This window comes from Staurois parvus, unplaced genomic scaffold (genome assembly GCF_062004578.1).
Source record: "Staurois parvus isolate SC_StPar_1 unplaced genomic scaffold, SC_StPar_1.0 ptg000137l, whole genome shotgun sequence".
Taxonomy (NCBI): domain Eukaryota; kingdom Metazoa; phylum Chordata; class Amphibia; order Anura; family Ranidae; genus Staurois; species Staurois parvus.
In genome coordinates, this window is record NW_028317933.1 from 4,679,281 (window position 1) to 4,698,670 (window position 19,390).

At 44.6% G+C, this 19,390-nt stretch overlaps 1 protein-coding gene across 5 annotated transcripts in view; it reads left to right on the forward strand.

The window, feature by feature from the left end:
* Positions 1 to 19,390, forward strand: part of PHF20 (PHD finger protein 20) — a 97,307-nt gene that overhangs the window by 16,006 nt on the left and 61,911 nt on the right. For 4 of the 5 annotated variants that reach the window (XM_089673281.1, XM_089673284.1, XM_089673285.1 and 1 more), the window contains exon 2: positions 17,833 to 17,950. In XM_089673281.1, coding sequence (XP_089529407.1) covers positions 17,868 to 17,950 — 83 coding nt within the window. In that variant the 5' untranslated portion in view covers positions 17,833 to 17,867. Of the gene's footprint in view, positions 1 to 6,031; positions 6,281 to 17,832; positions 17,951 to 19,390 lie in introns of those variants that run through there. The other variant, XM_089673282.1, reaches the window with a different exon arrangement.

The following is a 19,390-nucleotide window of genomic DNA, read 5'->3' on the forward strand; positions in this document are numbered from 1 at the left end:
GGGCCGGGTCCGGGGAGAGCGGATATAGTGAGGGCCGGGTCCGGGGAGAGCGGATATAGTGAGGGCCGGGTCCGGGGAGAGCGGATATAGTGAGGGCCGGGTCCGGGGAGAGCGGATATAGTGAGGGCCGGGTCCGGGGAGAGCGGATATAGTGAGGGCCGGGTCCGGGGAGAGCGGATATAGTGAGGGCCGGGTCCGGGGAGAGCGGATATAGTGAGGGCCGGGTCCGGGGAGAGCGGATATAGTGAGGGCCGGGTCCGGGGAGAGCGGATATAGTGAGGGCCGGGTCCGGGGAGAGCGGATATAGTGAGGGCCGGGTCCGGGGAGAGCGGATATAGTGAGGGCCGGGTCCGGGGAGAGCGGATATAGTGAGGGCCGGGTCCGGGGAGAGCGGATATAGTGAGGGCCGGGTCCGGGGAGAGCGGATATAGTGAGGGCCGGGTCCGGGGAGAGCGGATATAGTGAGGGCCGGGTCCCGGGAGAGCGGATATAGTGAGGGCCGGGTCCCGGGAGAGCGGATATAGTGAGGGCCGGGTCCCGGGAGAGCGGATATAGTGAGGGCCGGGTCCGGGGAGAGCGGATATAGTGAGGGCCGGGTCCCGGGAGAGCGGATATAGTGAGGGCCGGGTCCGGGGAGAGCGGATATAGTGAGTGCCGGGTCCGGGGAGAGCGGATATAGTGAGGGCCGGGTCCGGGGAGAGCGGATATAGTGAGGGCCGGGTCCGGGGAGAGCGGATATAGTGAGGGCCGGGTCCGGGGAGAGCGGATATAGTGAGGGCCGGGTCCGGGGAGAGCGGATATAGTGAGGGCCGGGTCCGGGGAGAGCGGATATAGTGAGGGCCGGGTCCGGGGAGAGCGGATATAGTGAGGGCCGGGTCCGGGGAGAGCGGATATAGTGAGGGCCGGGTCCGGGGAGAGCGGATATAGTGAGGGCCGGGTCCGGGGAGAGCGGATATAGTGAGGGCCGGGTCCGGGGAGAGCGGATATAGTGAGGGCCGGGTCCGGGGAGAGCGGATATAGTGAGGGCCGGGTCCGGGGAGAGCGGATATAGTGAGGGCCGGGTCCGGGGAGAGCGGATATAGTGAGGGCCGGGTCCGGGGAGAGCGGATATAGTGAGGGCCGGGTCCGGGGAGAGCGGATATAGTGAGGGCCGGGTCCGGGGAGAGCGGATATAGTGAGGGCCGGGTCCGGGGAGAGCGGATATAGTGAGGGCCGGGTCCGGGGAGAGCGGATATAGTGAGGGCCGGGTCCGGGGAGAGCGGATATAGTGAGGGCCGGGTCCGGGGAGAGCGGATATAGTGAGGGCCGGGTCCGGGGAGAGCGGATATAGTGAGGGCCGGGTCCGGGGAGAGCGGATATAGTGAGGGCCGGGTCCCGGGAGAGCGGATATAGTGAGGGCCGGGTCCCGGGAGAGCGGATATAGTGAGGGCCGGGTCCCGGGAGAGCGGATATAGTGAGGGCCGGGTCCCGGGAGAGCGGATATAGTGAGGGCCGGGTCCCGGGAGAGCGGATATAGTGAGGGCCGGGTCCCGGGAGAGCGGATATAGTGAGGGCCGGGTCCCGGGAGAGCGGATATAGTGAGGGCCGGGTCCCGGGAGAGCGGATATAGTGAGGGCCGGGTCCCGGGAGAGCGGATATAGTGAGGGCCGGGTCCCGGGAGAGCGGATATAGTGAGGGCCGGGTCCCGGGAGAGCGGATATAGTGAGGGCCGGGTCCCGGGAGAGCGGATATAGTGAGGGCCGGGTCCCGGGAGAGCGGATATAGTGAGGGCCGGGTCCCGGGAGAGCGGATATAGTGAGGGCCGGGTCCCGGGAGAGCGGATATAGTGAGGGCCGGGTCCCGGGAGAGCGGATATAGTGAGGGCCGGGTCCCGGGAGAGCGGATATAGTGGGGGCCGGGTCCCGGGAGAGCGGATATAGTGGGGGCCGGGTCCCGGGAGAGCGGATATAGTGGGGGCCGGGTCCCGGGAGAGCGGATATAGTGGGGGCCGGGTCCGGGGAGAGCGGATATAGTGGGGGCCGGGTCCGGGGAGAGCGGATATAGTGAGGGCCGGGTCCGGGGAGAGCGGATATAGTGAGGGCCGGGTCCTGGGTTTAGTAACACTTTAATGAATAAGTTCTAACAGTTGCATATCTGATGGATAAGCACAGAAAGCGGTTTGTTTTTTTTCAGCACATATAAATCTCTGGTTTATAGAGGATTTACCAGTAATTTCATTACTTTGATGCTGTCACCTTCACAGGAGATGACCAAGAAAATCTCTTAACTGACGTTTGGGTTTGTGTCCTCTGATACTTAGACAATTCCCAGGTCCCAACAACTATGGTTTCTGATCAGCAGATGGTGTTGGGGTTGTACAGATGGGCGTTGAAAGGGGGTGCTTTTCACAGAGTTGTGGCATCTGCTAAGTACCCTGCCAAACACTTAGACATGGTACTGAGCCTGGTGCTGCTTTGTTGTGCTGACTTGATTGTCAACAGCCAGGCATGGACTGAGCACAACGTACAACATTGTGTAAGCCCTGGTATGGTGTGGTGTGTTGGGTTTTTTTTTTTTTTTTCCCTAGCAGATTGTGTTTTGTGTGTAATAGACTTCAGTGGACCCGCACCAAAAATGCAAGAATTTAGTTTTTGATGCATGTTGCATTTTTTTTTTTTTTTTTGCCCTCCATGTAGCATCAAAGTTGCATCAAAACAGTGCAAGAACCTTCTTTTTTTTTTTTTTTTTTTTTTTTTTTAGTCCCATGTTGGGGTTAGAATGTTAGCCCTAACCCTAATGATTACCGCTAACCCTAACATGCAACTTTGACCACCTAAAGATTCCTGCACTGTCAAAATGCCTGTAAATGAAGATGTGTACATGGACACATAGGAAAGCATTAGGGTGAGTTCAGGGGCTGCTGAAAAAAAACCGCTGAACAGCTCCTGAACGTGAGTTTCAGCTGCGGTTGTACATGAGCCCTAACTGGGTGAGATTTTAGTTTGCTGGTATCACTAACAGTTGCAATGTTTTCATTTTAGGCCTTTTTCACACTGCTGTGGTTTGGCTGCAGTTCAGGTACACCTGTGGTTTTGAGCAGTTAACCCATGGTTTCCCATTGACTTTACATTAGATCATGCATTTTCTGAAAGTGCCCAAAAGATGCAGCTTGCAGGACTTCTGGTGTGCTTTCAGAATACAAACCAAGAACATGCAATCTGATAGAAAGTCTATGGGAAATGGCAGGTTATCTGTATGGAAACTACGGTTACACCTGCACTGCAACCAGACCACAGAGCAGCAGTGTAAAACTGGCCTTGGAAAGTTTAAACTTCCTTTTCATATTTTCTTTGTGTTACTTTTGCTGATCTCCAGACTCTGTGAAGTCATTTCCTGTCTACATGCATGCGCTGCAGTGTCAGCTGCACATTCTTGCATGGGCTTCTTGATAGTGGCAAGGGCAGAACATGCCTGACAAGTACATCCATGATGAGAATATCGGACAAATGATCGTCCATGTTTGTGTGTGTTTTTGTTTTGTTTTTTTTTAAATGCTGGTCTTCTATTTGAAAACTAATTGGTTACGAAAATTCTCATAAGATAGAATACACCTCTTGGAAGTGATGTAATATATTCTTTTGTTTCCAAGCATGCGTGGTCTTGGTCACTGCTCTTCTGTTCAGGCAGTTCCTGTTATGGATTGTCTGGGACTTTTATGGCAGGGTCACCAGGCATTTTAATAAAGGCTATAAACATTGTATTTATTATTATTAATATTGGTAATTATACAGCACCGTCAATTTACGCAGTGCTTTACATATGTATTGCACATTCACATCAGTCCCTAACCCTCAAGGGGGATACAATCTAAGGTCCCTAACTCACATTCATACATACACATACTAGGACCAATTTAGGCAGGAGCAAATTAACTTACCAAAATGTCTTTGGAGTGTAGGAGGAAACCGGAATACCCGGAGGAAACCCACGCAGGCACAGAGAGAAGGTGCAAACTCCAGGCAGGTGGTGCAGTGGTTGGGATTTGAACCAACGACCTGAGTACTGCCAGGCGGAAGTGCTAACCATTTTTAGCCACTATAGTGCCCTAATAAAATAATTTGCATGTTGCAGGCTGACTGGTAAGTTGGCATTGTAAAGGACTTGTATTGATTTATTAAAGATTGATTGTTGCTATGTGGTTTGCCACCTTTAATGTCCCACTGCCCATGGGATTGTCTTCTTTCTTGAAGCGTTAAGCTGGCCATACACCAGTGGAATTTGATTTGAAAATGTTTGTGTGTTTTTAGAAAATTTAGATTTTCTAATGGTGAGTGCAGTCATATGATCAATGGTAGCTTTCATCCACAGTGACAAAATATGAAGTAATGGATTTAAACGTGTGTGTTGTAATGAAAGCTGTGTATTACGTCTAGGATGTATCACAAGTTGCAGATGTGGGCAAACTTGTAAGTGCTTTCAAATGTTAGTTGACTCGATACTGGCAAGAAAGCATGTCCTGATGACCAGTTTTTCAGAATTTCTGTACAAATATTAAAAAATATCTTCACATTGGCTGGAAACTCTTCTGTAAATTCAATATGCTTTATTTCACATTTTTATTTAAAATAATATATATTTTAAAAAGTATATCATTATTTAATAAGTAATTATTTCATATTTTATCAAATAACATATTTTCTTGTCAAATATGAAACGTGGCAATTAAGATGGTTGTATGTAAATAGAGAATCCCCCTATGGGACTTTAATGCAGCAACCATATCATTACACATATAGTCAAACGGACTTTTTTAAAACCATATACTTTATTACATGGATGGATTTGTGAAAGATACATTCTCTTTACCCCCTTCCTGTCCAGGGCAATTTTCAGCTTTCAGCGCTATCACACTTTGAATGACAACACTGTCATGCAACACTGTACCCATATGAATTTTTTACCATTTTTTTTTTTTGAGACAGATAAAGCTTTATTTTGGCGGTATTTATTCACTGCTGGAATTTTTTTTTTTTTTTGCTATGTAAATAAAAGTCCAAAAATTTTGGAGAAAAGTGTTTTTCTTATAAAAATTTTGCAAATAAATAATATTTCATCATAAATCTTGACCAAAAATTATTCCGTTATCTTTTTCGTAAAAAAAAAAGCCAAATTAGTTTATAACCAAAAATTATAATTTTTGAAACATATATATATATATATATATATATATATATATATATATATATATATATATATATATATATATATATAAATATTTTTTTTACATACGGTCACCCTAGCAGTACAGTGTCACCACGGACACTGTACTACTTTTATTGCCAGCGGTTTAGACATTAATGGCTGTGTTGAGTTATTTGGAGGGGACAGCAAATTTACATGTTATGCAAGCTGTACACTGACTACGTCACATTGTAGCAAAGTGTCATTTCTTCAGTGTTGTCACAAGAAAAGATAGAATCAAATATTTACAAATGTGAGGGGTGGACTCACTTCTGGGAGATCATATCTGTATGCGTATGTATGTGTATGTAGGTATATGTGTGTGTAGGTATATGTGTATGTATATTGCATTGGTATTCTGTCACATGTTCTGTCCCCCTTTATAATGTACAGTGCTGAGCGAACTATTGGTGCTTTATAAATACTGTATAATTATGTATATATAATGTGTGTGTGTGTGTGTGTGTGTGTGTGTGTGTGTGTGTGTGTGTTGTGTGTGTTGTGTGTGTTGTGTGTGTTGTGTGTGTTGTGTGTGTTGTGTGTATTGTATGTATTGTATGTATACGAGGTCGTACAGGTGTTGTGAAGCGCAGACCATGCTGGGAGAAGTCGGTGACTTTGTCTAGATTCTCGGTATGTATCGTGGCCTGTGATTGGCGGATCCCCTCGCTGGTCTCTGTGATCTCCTCTATGAAGTTGTATGGATGACCGGCACATCCCCACCCCCCCCTCCTCCTCCTCCATTGATCTCCGGCTCCCCTCCTCCTCCTCGGCGGGGATGTGACCAGCAGGAGGCGGTGCTCTGCTCTGCGTCAGGCCGCCCGTCGGTGTCCGGAGCACGGTGATCTCCGCCGTCACCCTCCGGCTCTTCATGCGGCGATCGTGGTGAGACCCTCCGGTGCCCCCAGCGGCGGACGTCGGTGTTGGGGGGGATCGGCTGGTCACACGCCCTAGATCTCCACGTGGGTCGCAGTGCGCAGGAAGAGGAGGGGAGAGATCTCCGGGATCGGTGTGTGGAGGAGGGGAGAGCCGGGTCACATCCACACCGCTTCTCTCCGAGGTATCGCACCGGGGTTGATGCATGCAGTGTAGGGGGCAGAGAGGAATGCTCCGTCCCGGGCTGTGCTGTGTCTCCCGGCCTCCCATAGTATGGGGTACGGTGGTTGCAGTTTGGCTGCAGGCAGTAGCGCTGACAGGAGCAGTAGCGTAGTATGGATGCTGCAATGGATCACATGGGGGGTGTTGGGTTGGGGATGGCTCTGTGCTCCTCACTCCAGGCTGCTGGACGCTTCTACATCCCCCAAAGTCTCCTCTGATGTAGTCCATTTTTCTGTACTTTGTAGATCAGGGTTTTTCAGTCTGGGGGGGGGGGGGGGGGTTCATGAATCAGTGATGGGGGGGCCAGCCACCAGCACCCCAACAATTGACGCTGTAGGCCCTGGATGCACGGCATCATTTGTTGCTATGGTGATGGCAACCAGCGCACCCCTAACATTGAGGAAGAGACAGAGGTCCTCCTCCCGCTCCTCCTGTGTTCTGTCACACTGCCGGAGCCCAAAGGTAGCGCTCTGATGTGTTTGTGGCTGGAGGGGGTGTCTTTTGAAGGGGTGCCTGTGACTTAATGGGGGGACCTGTGATAAGGAGGGGAGGGGCATGTGATGCCCTCATCATATCACAGGTGTACCCCCCCCCCCAATTGCATCCAAGGGTCCCTCAATCACACAGTGGGGGGTGCCTCTGGTGTTAAAGCAGAGCTCCACCCAAAAGTGCAAGTTCCACTGTAAGTGCTGGTCCCTCGCTCCCTCTATTCCCATGGCACCTTTTGGGGAGGGGGGGACAGGTGCCCGATTTTGACAGATACCCACTTCCACTGCGTTTGCGTAGGCGATCTCAAGCAGAAGTTGCCCTCCCCTCCCGCCCTGTGGTCGTCTTGGCCATGTGACCGGTCCCAGAAGACTACAGGACCATTCACAAAGTGCTGTGCTACTCGCACACGTGCAATGGGCACCCGGCTGCATGCTGTCACAGCCAGGTGCCCACACTAAGGATGACGGTCGGTAAAAGGGACCGTGGTGAGGACACTGTCAGTTTTTATAGCTGCTGACTTTTATTTTTTGTAGGTTTGACTGGAGCTCCACTTTAAGGGGACCTGTGATGTGAAGCTACCTTTTTTATCAAGGTGGTTGTATGCATTGTCCTTGGTCCAGGTTTCCCATTTGATGGGGGGAAAAGAAGTTACTTTTTTAAAAACAGTCTGCCCACTGGGGATGCACCCATACCTATTTTTTACAGGCGAGTGCAAGTACTGATACTTGTACTCACCAATATCTTTTGCGTTGTGGTTTGAGCCCATACAAAGTGAATGGGCTCATATCGCACTGCAAAGAATAGCATGCGGTTTGAAAGAATGCGATTCCTATCCGAATTGCATGTTTCCCACACCGCTCCCGTCTGAACACTGGCTGAAGTCCCTATGACAATCCTGGGTTCACATGGGAGTGGTGCAGGACAGCACATGTGATTCAGACAAGAATGGGTGCCACAGCTGAGAAATGCAGTTGTATATTGCTGATAGGGAAGGTGCAGCAAAATCCAAGTAGCACAAAACCATTCTGTGGCATACCTTGCATTGTTCTTGGATTGCTGCCATCCAGCCTCTTTGCATTCCAAATTCGCTTAATCTCTTCACTCAAGTCACTCCTGGTCGCAGCGTTACCACAGGGTCTTCTTACAGGCGCAGCAATTGTCACCCTCATTGACATACTCCAGCGTAGGCCTATAGTTCTATGTACTGACACAAGCGCTGCAGTGGCATGGACAGGTTTATTGTGAAGTGCAAACCATCATAGGACTGGTAGGTGATATTAATGTGACCCAAGCAGGAGGTTCTCCTTATAAACTTTTAATTATTAAATGACTTTAGGTATTCTTCTCCACTTCATCCTGGTCGCCCAACATCATTCAGCCCACTTCTTTGTGAGCCCAGGGGTGTAAAGGATATGCCCCATTAGGAGACCCTGGGCTGTACAGGTGAATATTGCCAATGTCAAGACCGATGTCACTTACCGGCTGCAGTATTGAGGACCACCCACCATCACCAGAAAATCGTATGACCAGACCAAAAAAGATTCCTGTACAAAAACCTAAAGGATGGGGATGATGCAGCGAGAGGGCTGCAGCTGGGCTTTACAAATATTTAGAATTTTATTCCTTAATTCAGAAACAATTGAGTACTGTCCGTGATACTTTTTTTATTTGCACTAACATACAATTTTGAGGACAAGCTTTTGGGGTATGTCCCCTTCTTCAAGGTCTAATACGGCTACAATCGCCTTCATTCATGAACATTGCTGTTGGTTGTAGTAAATCTTCACCAGTAGACTTGTCCAGAAAATGTAGGGAGGAATCCTGGTCATAAATCAGTCCAGCTTAGGTCAGGGCCTGCCTGTGTTTCCTCTTGTGGGGGTCATCACGCAGTGACCCATTGCATTTATGAGGTCAGCATGTTCTAGTGAAACCTCTCTCATTGCTTGCTTTCTGGTGCATTTAAGGCTTGCACTTCTATCTTCTCTTATACGTACAAAACAAACATCTTCCTGTCCTTTACTGCTCTCCTGGGGCTTCCAGGTTAGTGACATCTTTTACATTTTGTCCGCTCCTAGGCACAGATGATGAATTGACAAGCCTGGGGTGTTAGGAATTGCCAGCCTACAGCAGTTCTTTGTGTTTGTACAGTGAATGTCGGAGAACTACATTTAATAGCTCGATGCTGTGGATGTGAGTTGTGCACGTGCATGCCATATGTTGCGTCTTTCTGCCATCGAGCCGGCACCTGCTGGTGCTTAGATCTCGGGTTATATGCGGTGTATTCCACGACCCCCAAACTCTAGACAGGTTGTCATGAAAATGTTATGTTTTTCATTTCTTTCAGATTGGCCAAGAAATATCTAGATATTGTGAACTTTCATTGGATGTATTTCTTAAAGTGGTTGTTGCCAATTTCCTTTAATTTGAAAAAAAGGTTATACTTGCCTGCTCTGTGCAATGGTACTGTGCAGTCCCTTACCTCCTCCTCTGGAGGCCTTCTCTTTGCTCCTTTTTCCTGTGGGTGCCCCCATAGCAAGTCATGTGACATTGTTGGGATAGATGTAAAGACTGGACCGGCTCCGTGACATCTGGGTCACAGGAGTGTGGGGGGAAAAGTTCACTCCTGTGAGCCTGAAGAGGAGAACGACCGAAAAAACTTGTGGCTATAAATCATTTTTAACCAGTTGCCTGCCGCCCTATAGCAGAAATACTGCTGCAGGGTTGCGCAAACGTGTGTGTGTGTGTGTATATATATGTGTGGTGTGTATGTATGTGTGTGTGTGTATATGTGTATATATATATATATATATATATATATATATATATATATATATACACACACACACACGTTTGCGCAACCCTGCATATATATGTATGTGTGTGACTTGCATTTCCGTGTAGGGGGTGCGCACATGCCGCCCTACCCGCACCGCCACGTGCAGCTATGGATTTCAATCACCGGATCCCGGTCAGAGATCCTCTACCGGCACCCGAGATCCCCAAGCAACACTGACAGGGGAGAGACCTGTGTGTTTAAACATGTGTCTCTCTCCTGCCAGCAGTAACATGCTGCTTTGTATTTCTCTGCACAGCAGCATGTTTCCCAAGTAAAATGCACACAGCACATGTTGTAAAACAGCACACAGTTAATTCTTTTATCACCCCAGATGTTAACCCCTTCCTGTCCAGTGCCATTAGTACAGTGTCAGTGCTTTTTATTAGCATTGATGACTGTATTAGCGTCATTGAGGTGTCAGTGGCAGTTAGTTGACCCCAGTGTCAGAATGCCAGCCGCAGTCCCGCTATAAGTCGCCGATCGCTACCATTACTAGTATAAAAAATAAAAAAAATACCAGTGTATCTATACTGCATTTGTAGACACTGTAACTTTCACATAAACCAATTTACATGTATTAGGTTTTTTTTTTTTTTTAAGCAAAGATATGTAGCAGAATACATTTTGGCCTAAATTTGTTTTTGTTTCTTTCCTTTAATTTTACTGGACATGTTTTAATAGCAAAAAGTCAAATATTTATTTTTTTCTCAATATTGTCATCTTTTTTTGTTTATAGCGCAATCAACAAGAATGCAGAGGTGATCAAATACCACCAAAAGCTCTATTTGTGGGGGGAAAAAAGGACATAAAATTTAATTTGGGTGCAGCGCTGCTTGACCACTATATTGTCAGTTAAAGTAACACAGCGCCCTATCACAAAAAATTGCCTGGTCATGAAGGGGAGTAAATGCTGTGGAGGGCAAGTGGTTAAAGCAAATGTTTAGGTCATTTGTAATTATTTGTAAACAATGGGCACAAGGGATGGTACTTCATTTACTGAGAAGTGTGCTGGTGCTGGCCGTCCTAGTTGAAATCAAAATAGAACAGCCAACCCCCACTCCCCCAATCCCTGCCGCTGTAATTGTCTGGTCCTGCAAGGCACTCGTAAAGAATGCCAATTGTGCCCACACTTTCCACCTCCCTCTGTACTGGAAGATTATGGCTGCAGGAGGAAGGGGGACATAGAGGACTTCATATTTCAATTTTGTCACTTTTGGTTTCGGTTTGTTTACTAGCTGTTACCTGTTAGTAAAACAGCTGAGCAAACTGATCTTAGTTTGAGTGCATTGAAGGGCAAAAGAGACCTCTGAGACCTAATAGAATATAGAATGTACGTATGTGTGTTTATATATACATATATATATATATATATTTCTATAAAAAATCTCGGACTTGAAGAGGAATACCAGGGTTATGGCTGCAGTTGGATGCCGTAGCCCCCCCGGTATTAAAATTTACAGCAGCCTCTGTTCTTTTCGATTAAATGTAATCCGAGCGACTAGCTAGCCGCTGGATAACTTTTAGAAGCGAATAGAGGGTTCACTTGCCGGTAGTTCTCGGGCTTACCTACCTGATTGGTGAGGCCAGGAATGGTCGTGGCAGCTGGTCGTAGAGTTTTTAGCTGAGGAAAGATGGTTTCAGCTAATCTCTGACCTAGGAGCAACGTCATGACATAACTTCTGGTTCCAGTCAAATGTAAACAAGACCATTTTTTTTGGGGGGGGAGCTTTAGTTCCATGGGGTTATTTTTCCGATCTAATGCTTTCCATTGTAGAGGAGAGAGATGTGGGGGCTTTTAGACCCCAGATCTCTCCAAAAAAGAGGACCTGTCATGATTTATTATCGTAAGGGATGTTTACATTTGCAATAGCAATAAAAGTAATATAAAAAAATAAAGGGAAATTGTAAAAATAAAGTCCTAAAAAAAATAATGTAAAGCTCCCCCATCCCGTCATGCTCGCATGCAGTGGGGGAATGCATACGTAGGTCACGGCCACATGTAAACTGTGTTTGCACCATACATGAGGTATCGCCACAAACGTGAGAGCAAGAGCAATAATTCTAACACCAGACCTCCTCTAACTCTAAACTGGTAACCTGTAAAGGCTTTTAAAGCATTTCCTATCAAGCTTTTTAAGGAAAGTGGTTTGGCGTCACTCCACGAGTGTGCGCAATTTTAAAGCGTGTCATGTTTGGTATCTATTTACTCGGCATAACCTCTTTCAACTTTTATGAAAAATTGGGTTATAGATTGGTGTGTTTTTACATTTTTAGTGGTTTCTTTTTTTTTTTTTTTTTTTTTCAAAATTCTGTTTTGAAAAACTACTGCGCAAACACCATGTGACATAAAATAGTTGCCGTTTTATTCTCTAGGGCAGGGATGTCAAACAGTCGGCCCTCCAGCTGTTGCGGAACGCTAAGTCCTATCATGCCTTTGGGAGCCATGCTTGTAACTGTCAGCCTTGCAATGCCTCATGGAACTTGTAGTTTAGCAACAGCTGGAGGGCCGCCAGTTTGACATCTCTGCTAAAAAAAAAAAAAAAAATTATATTTTAGATTTCCTGTAAATCTGCATTTGAGAAACCACTGCACAAATATTTTGCGACAAAAAAAATTACAACTGCCATTTTATTCTCCAGGACCTTTGCTTTCAGTAGTGTTTTTTTATACATCTTCCTTGAGTGGTGTTCTGTATATCAGTGAATTGTTCTTGGTCATTCCTGCCAAATGATGAACTTGTTTATCTTCATCCTGGTTATGGCTGATTTCAAGCATTGCATGCTGTTAGGGGCAATTTGCTGTAAGAATCAATAATGGATACGTTAATTTTCTGTGTGGAAGAATGGAGGACGACAATGCCACGTATACATGCTGCCACCATTGTCTTACAAGAGTTCTCATTGTGGCAAGCTATTTAAAGCTGGAAAAAGGGGAAAGGTGGACAGGACAGTCACGCGTGGCTTTCTGATTTGGTATCTGCTCTTTCCTGGTGGTTTCAGTCAAGTCAGACCTGACTCACGGCCCCCAATTCATCTCCCTGCAATACTAGTGACCTTCAGGAACTGGCAATGTTAATGTGTTGGGAATGAGGGTTCACAGGAAGATTACGGTTGGTAATGTCACTGATGGTAGTCAGTGACCACAAGACGAGAAGAAAAAAAAAATCAGTTTTTAACACTTTCAGAGAAAAAGAGAAATCCGGAAATATGAGCTATGGATAGTCACATTCATGTACTTTTAAACTCCCTAGAATGTTTCATTGTTTCTCTAGATTTTGTACCTAAAATCTAGAACTTGTTACTGCGATGAGCTGCCTGACCAGGAAGTGGTGTAGTCATTGATTGTGTAGGAGGATGGATATGCTACGAGGTGGTCAGGAAATATTTTGCATAAATGAAGATCTTGCTGCTAGAACCTAGCAGGCAGATTATGACGTTAAAGCCCAACTGAAAAATAAAAAAATAAAAATAAAAATTCACCCATGCAGTGGCCCCCTCACCCTGCATCGCCAGGGTTAATTGCTTGTTCGGTCTAGGGGATTTCAGAATCGGTTGTTTAGCCTCCCTGGAGGTATTTGCGAGTGTAGCTCGGGGTAAAGTTTCAGTATGAAAAGCAGTAAACCCGAGCTACACTCGGGAATACCATGCAGCACTGCTCCGGAATTTGTTCTTCTCTTACCTTGTCCTGCGCTACCGCGATGTCCCTCCTGCAGGGTCCCCTGTAATGTCCTCCAGCGGATCCTGGCATCTGTCATCTGTGTTCCGTCCACTGCGAGCGTCAGGACGTACGGGGATGGAATGGCGAGAAATTTAAAAATGACAAAAAGTGACATTCACTAAATATACTAAAATCACATAGTAAAACATTACTGTATCAACCCATTTCACATACATTTTGTCCTGTGCCCTGCCTGCATTTCTACTGTTCTTTCTACCTGGAAACTGAGAAACGTCCATGGCGTCCAAAAAGCGTCCATTTAGACCAGCTAGAGAACAGCGATTGTAAATTAGAACTACTTGCAGAATTGAGTGATTTGTGTGGAAATTCGTCATCAGACACTGAAAACGATTTTTGCGACTTTGCTCAGTGGTGTGCGAACTTGGCACTATATTTCAAATTTCAGTGTTTTTGGTTTGATTATATTGAATTTTATTATTATTAAATTATTTTTTATGATTAAATTATAATTTATGATTTTGTGTTTCAAATTTTAACATACCTGGAATGTTTACTAGACTCTTGTTCGGACAGATTTCAGTGAATTATTCCTAAAAATTACAGGCCTACAATAAAAAAACAAACTACATATTTCCATGCAAAAAAATGTACCGCTTTGAGCACAGAAATATGGACATAATCAGACCGCTAGGGAGGTTAACTTGCCTTTATATCCACTCTGGTTAACTCTTGACACTTTTCTCCTCCCGAAGCTCCTGTCTGTGGGCTGAGCCTCAGTGTCATCACCTACAATACAGGGAGATTAACCCTGTATTGTACAATTCAGGGCTTATATGGGGCTGGAGGAACCCTGCTGAAGCGAGAAGTAAGGCCTCTTGGGTGGTGCAGTCTGATCGCACAGCAGGTGTAGTGCAGTGTACCTGTGGGTTAGCTGTGCTCTTCCATAGAGTCCCACGGAAAGCATACCAAAACCGTGGGACATAAAGCATGACTAACCTGCAGGTACAGAGCACTACACCCACTGTGCGGTCAAACTGCATCATATCGGTGTTAACGAGCCCAAGGTATTTCTTTAGTCCTCTGCCCCTAGACATAGCGTGCAATTAAACCCGATGCAGGAGTGGGGTTGTGGGGAGATAGGTACCCGCTGCAAAGGTGTGTTTTTTTTGTTTTTTTTTTTGGCTAACAAAGTGCAATTTATTCGCTAGTCTATGTAGACGTGTGTGCCAATGAAGGGGTTAAAAGCATTCTAAATTATGCTCTGCAGGAAACCTAGTATAATTTCCCAGCTGTTAAGATGGGGAAAGTACAATGTTTTAGTGAGTGTATTTGTTTCTGGAGTCTTTTACTTGCAAGTCCTTTTTGTTGTAATTTTCACCTTAAGGGTCTGTTGCATCTTTCTGGCAACACACATTTATGTGCGCTTAACACATTGCAGTGCCATTCATTTTGAATAGCACCCCAATGCACTAAGGCAGCACTCCTCTGATTTTTGGGATGTTTTGATATTTGAAAGCCTATTGCATAACATGCATGTATTGGTGCACACTGGACAAATGTAAATGGTCCCTTTTTTTAACCACTTGCCCTCCAGAGGATCTACCCCCCTTAATGACCAGGCCTCTTTTTGCTACTCTGCGCTGCACTAATTCAACTGATAATTGCGCGGTCATGCAATGCTGCACCCAAACGAAATTTACATCCTTTTTTCACACAAATAGAGCTTTCTTTTGGTGGTATTTGATTACCTGTGCGCTTTTTTATTTTTCACGCTATAAACAAAAAGACCAAAAATTTTGAAGAAAAACTATTTTTTTTTACTTTCAGCTATAAAAAATATATAGTAAACTCAAAGTTAGTTGTAAATTTAGGCCAAAATGTATTCTGCTCCATGTTTTTGGTAAAGAAAAATCCCAATAAGTGTATATTGATTGCTTTGTGTGAAAGTTATAGCGTCTACAAACTATGGTATAGATACTGCAATTTACGCCATTTTTTTTTTGTTTGCTATACAGCGCTGCACTAGTTTAACGGACAATTGCGCGGTCATGCAATACGGTACATAAATGAAATTTACATCCTTCCCCCCCCCCCCCCCCCCCCACAAATTGAGCTTTCTTTCGGTGGTATTTGATCGCCTATGCGTTTTTTTTTTTGTTTTTTTTTGTTTGTTTTTTTTTGCGCTATATAAAAAAAAAAACTGACAATTTTGAGGGAGAAAAACCATATTTTGGACTTTTTGCTATAAAACATCTCCAGTGAAAAAGAAATTTAAAAATCAAATTTAGTCATACATTTATGCCAAAATGTATTCTGCGACATGTCTTTGCTACAGAAAAACCCCAATACGTGTAAATTAATTGGTTTACGTGAAAGTTATAGCGTTTACAAATGGTGTTAAAGATGCTGGGATTTTTAATTTTTTTTTTTTTTTTATACTAATAATGGCGGCGATCAGCAACTTATGGCGGGACTGCGGTGGACATTCTGACACGGGGGGGGGGGGGACTGACTTGGGGTCCCTGACATCCCCAGTGACACCAATACAGTGAGCAAAAAAAAAACACACTGACACTGTACTAATGGCACTGGGGTGGAAGGGGTTAACTTTATTATTCAGTGAAAGGGTTAACTGTGTGAGGGGAGTGTTTTTACTAGGGGGCAGGGGGTGTGTACCGCACGGAGACACACTGATCCGGACAGAAACTCTTCTGTCCCGATCAGCATGTCAGGAGCTGTCAGCGAACTGACAGAAAGCACAGCTACTGCAGCTGTGCTCTCTGTCAGTGATTGCCGCTAATCGCCGTGACACAGCCGGTAACGACCAGCTGTGACCCGGCGACTGACATCCGCGGCCGTGATCGGCGGGACAGGTAGGGCGGCGGCGCGCCTCCCTACCTGTTTTGAGAAAACACGTTTTAAAACGTGGTTTTGCCCAGCCGTGCCACCCTGCTGCCGTATTTCTACAGTTTTTTTTTTTGTGGTGTGTTTTTTTTTTTTTTCTTTCCTTTTTTTTTTTTTTTTTTTTCTTTACTTTTTTTGGATATAATCAGGAAGGGTAAACCCCAGGGTGGATTTGATTTAAATCACTAGTGAGAGAGCTCGATTTTTAAATCATAATTTTGAAAGTGTGACTGTTATCTCTGACCCGCTGTTGACTCACCGACAGTCCCATTCACTTTAATGGGATGGCTAGTGATGTGGCAGTGACACAAGGTGAGGGATGTGGTGGCAGCAGGTGAGTGGGTGCCCGCTAACAGGCGCTACCATGATGGATCTAAAATGACAGGTGCTCTTTAAAAGTAAGGAATCCGACTCATTCTTGCTGGTAGTTACAATCTTTAATATTTGCAAACCAAATGAAGGTTTCCTTTTTTAGAATAATAAGCTATCGGGTTAGTAACACGGCGATATCAGAACCGATTTTAGGTTAATCATACATAGTTGGAGAACCACTCAAATTCTTCTATTTCATGTTGTTGTGTTTTTTTTTTTTTTTTTTCTCCGGTTTATTGTCAAATTGTGTGAATGCATCAATGCAGTGCATTTTATCTTGGCTTGCAGAGCTTGGATTCATTGAATGAGTTTACCAAAAATGTAAATATTGCAGAATATACAACCTCATGCTACATAACTAAGCTCCATTTCATGCTGAATAAACTAAATTATTAATGTATCTTAAATAGAAATGTATCTTTTAGATAGATTTTTACTCCAAAAGCATTTTATTAAAATAAATTTGCTAAAAAATGAAAATTTGATTTAAATAAAAAAAATCCGATTTTTTTAAATTAAAAAAAAAGTTTTTTTTTTTTTTTTTTTATCATTGATTTTTATTCACCCTGGTAACCCCTCCCCCCCCCCCCCCCCCCCCCCTTTTTGGGTTGTAATTGCTTTCCGCTTCCCCACAGGGAAAATTTAACCTTCTTTGTCTGGATGACTGTGTTCACCAAGGCAGGTAGTGATGGGAAATTCAAAACTTAGTTGTTACAGTACAAGAATAGAGCAGAAATCTAGTCAACACAGGCTTTAAAAAACAAATTGGACTAGAAGATCCTTTTTTCCTTAAGGCCTTGTGCACATTGAGTGATTGGCCCCTGTGTATGAGAACCTCGAGTTTAGTAGCAGGTGAGAAGGCACAGCAAAGCCCTGCTGCTGGTAACATGTCAAACTCTTGGGGTTTAACACGTGATGTGTGGGGTAGGGGGTTTTTTGGTAAAACCCTGCAGTTGTTGAGCTGTGCTTTTATCACCCTTCCAAATGTAATATCTGTAACAAGTATATACTGTAAATGCTCAGAAAACGATTTTTCACAGCAACCTAATAGCATCTATTAAGTCTAATTGCACAGCAATGTGGTACAGCAGCAACAATAGTACAACGTGTTATTTCTAAACCAATGTTTTTGCATGTACATGTTTTTACTGCAAATGATTATAGAAGAGCATAAAGCTCTTGTAGTGTATTCACTAGATGATGCATTCTGTTAACTGCAGTCTTCTGTCCTTCAGGCTTGAATGGCTTGGGATAAAGGTCAGTGTATAGAATGACTAAGCACCCACCAAACCGAAGAGGGATCACTTTTGAAGTTGGAGCACAACTGGAAGCACGTGACAGACTGAAGAAATGGTACGCCTTGTTAGACCTGAGTGTATATGCAGCAATCTTAAAGCAGTATTAAACCCAAAAGGAAATCTTTATTATATTGCTGCTTACCAGTTCTTAGATAAGATGCCTGTTTTTGTTTGTTTTTTTTTTTTTTTGCTTCACCAGGTGATCCTGCCAATAAAGCAGGATCAATTTTCCGATTTGACTTCTGTTTAACGACCCTGTCGGATTTTAGCTGCATGATCAGTGCTGCAGGCTATAGACTAAGTTCTGATCAGTGTATTCTGACAGTAGGGAAGTCTCTCCGCTGTCAGAATACAGTGGCACAGCAGAGAGGATTCCTTCATCCACCTTGAATTAGGTCAGTTTTTTATTAATTCAATCTTCTAGTTGAACAGGAAAAAAAAGAAACTGTCAGTCTGTGGGCAGCTTAAAGCGGCATTCCAGCTGGTAAAAAAAGTGAGCAGCTACAAAAACTAGCTGCTGACGTTTATGACTACGGGGAGGGAGGACAACTTCCGCTTCTGATCGCCTAGGCAATCGCAGCAGAACTGGGAGAGTGTTACCCGTCAAATTTGGGTACCCACTCCCCAAAGGTGCTAATCCTTAATGGGAAGCGGGGACAAAGAATTCAAGCGGAACTTCCCCTTTTGGGTGGAGCTCCTCTTTAAGTCTTTTGTCTTTCAACAGAATAAGCTGTCCTGCAGATGGGGCAGTTAGAGAGTTGAGACAAACCATATGCCACTGACGGGTGCTGACAGGTTTTATTTGTTACCTTTTTAAAGCAAAAGAGAAAAAGTTTTGCTGTTACTGCTTAAAAGGTGTAATTTGGAGTTTGGCCTAGATCTTCTAGTACATTGCTCCCCTCCCCACCACCCTTCTTGATCAACAGTGCTGCTGTCTAAAAGGGGTCTCTGTGGGAACACTCTAATACAGGATGCGTGTTTCTGATGAGATTAGTTGAAAATGGAGGAGAGAAAGCCTAAAAAACAAACCAATGCATCCACCGCATCTAATGATGAGCTGCAATATATTATGTTTTTGCTTTGGGTTTAATAGGACTTTAAGGATGTTTCCACTTTTACAGTCAAATTTCAGGACTCCCCACTAGGTGTGTATTCCCCTTCACATTGCATACCTAAAAATATATTTAAAAAAAAAAAAATTATTCTGGTCATTTTAGTTTATGTATGGGTTACTATAGTAAGCCTTTGTTAGGAGAGACAGTGAGCACATCTACAGTATTTATTTTATTTTTAGTTATTACAGGTACTTGTATAGCACCATCAATTTATACAGCGCTTTACACACGTGTGTGTGTATGTATATTATTTTTATATATATCTCTATCATCCGTCCCTAACCCTCAAGGAGTGAACTGTCTGAGGTCCCTAACTCACATTCATACATACTAGGGCCAATTTAGACAGGAGCCATTTAGCATACCAGGATGTCTTTGGA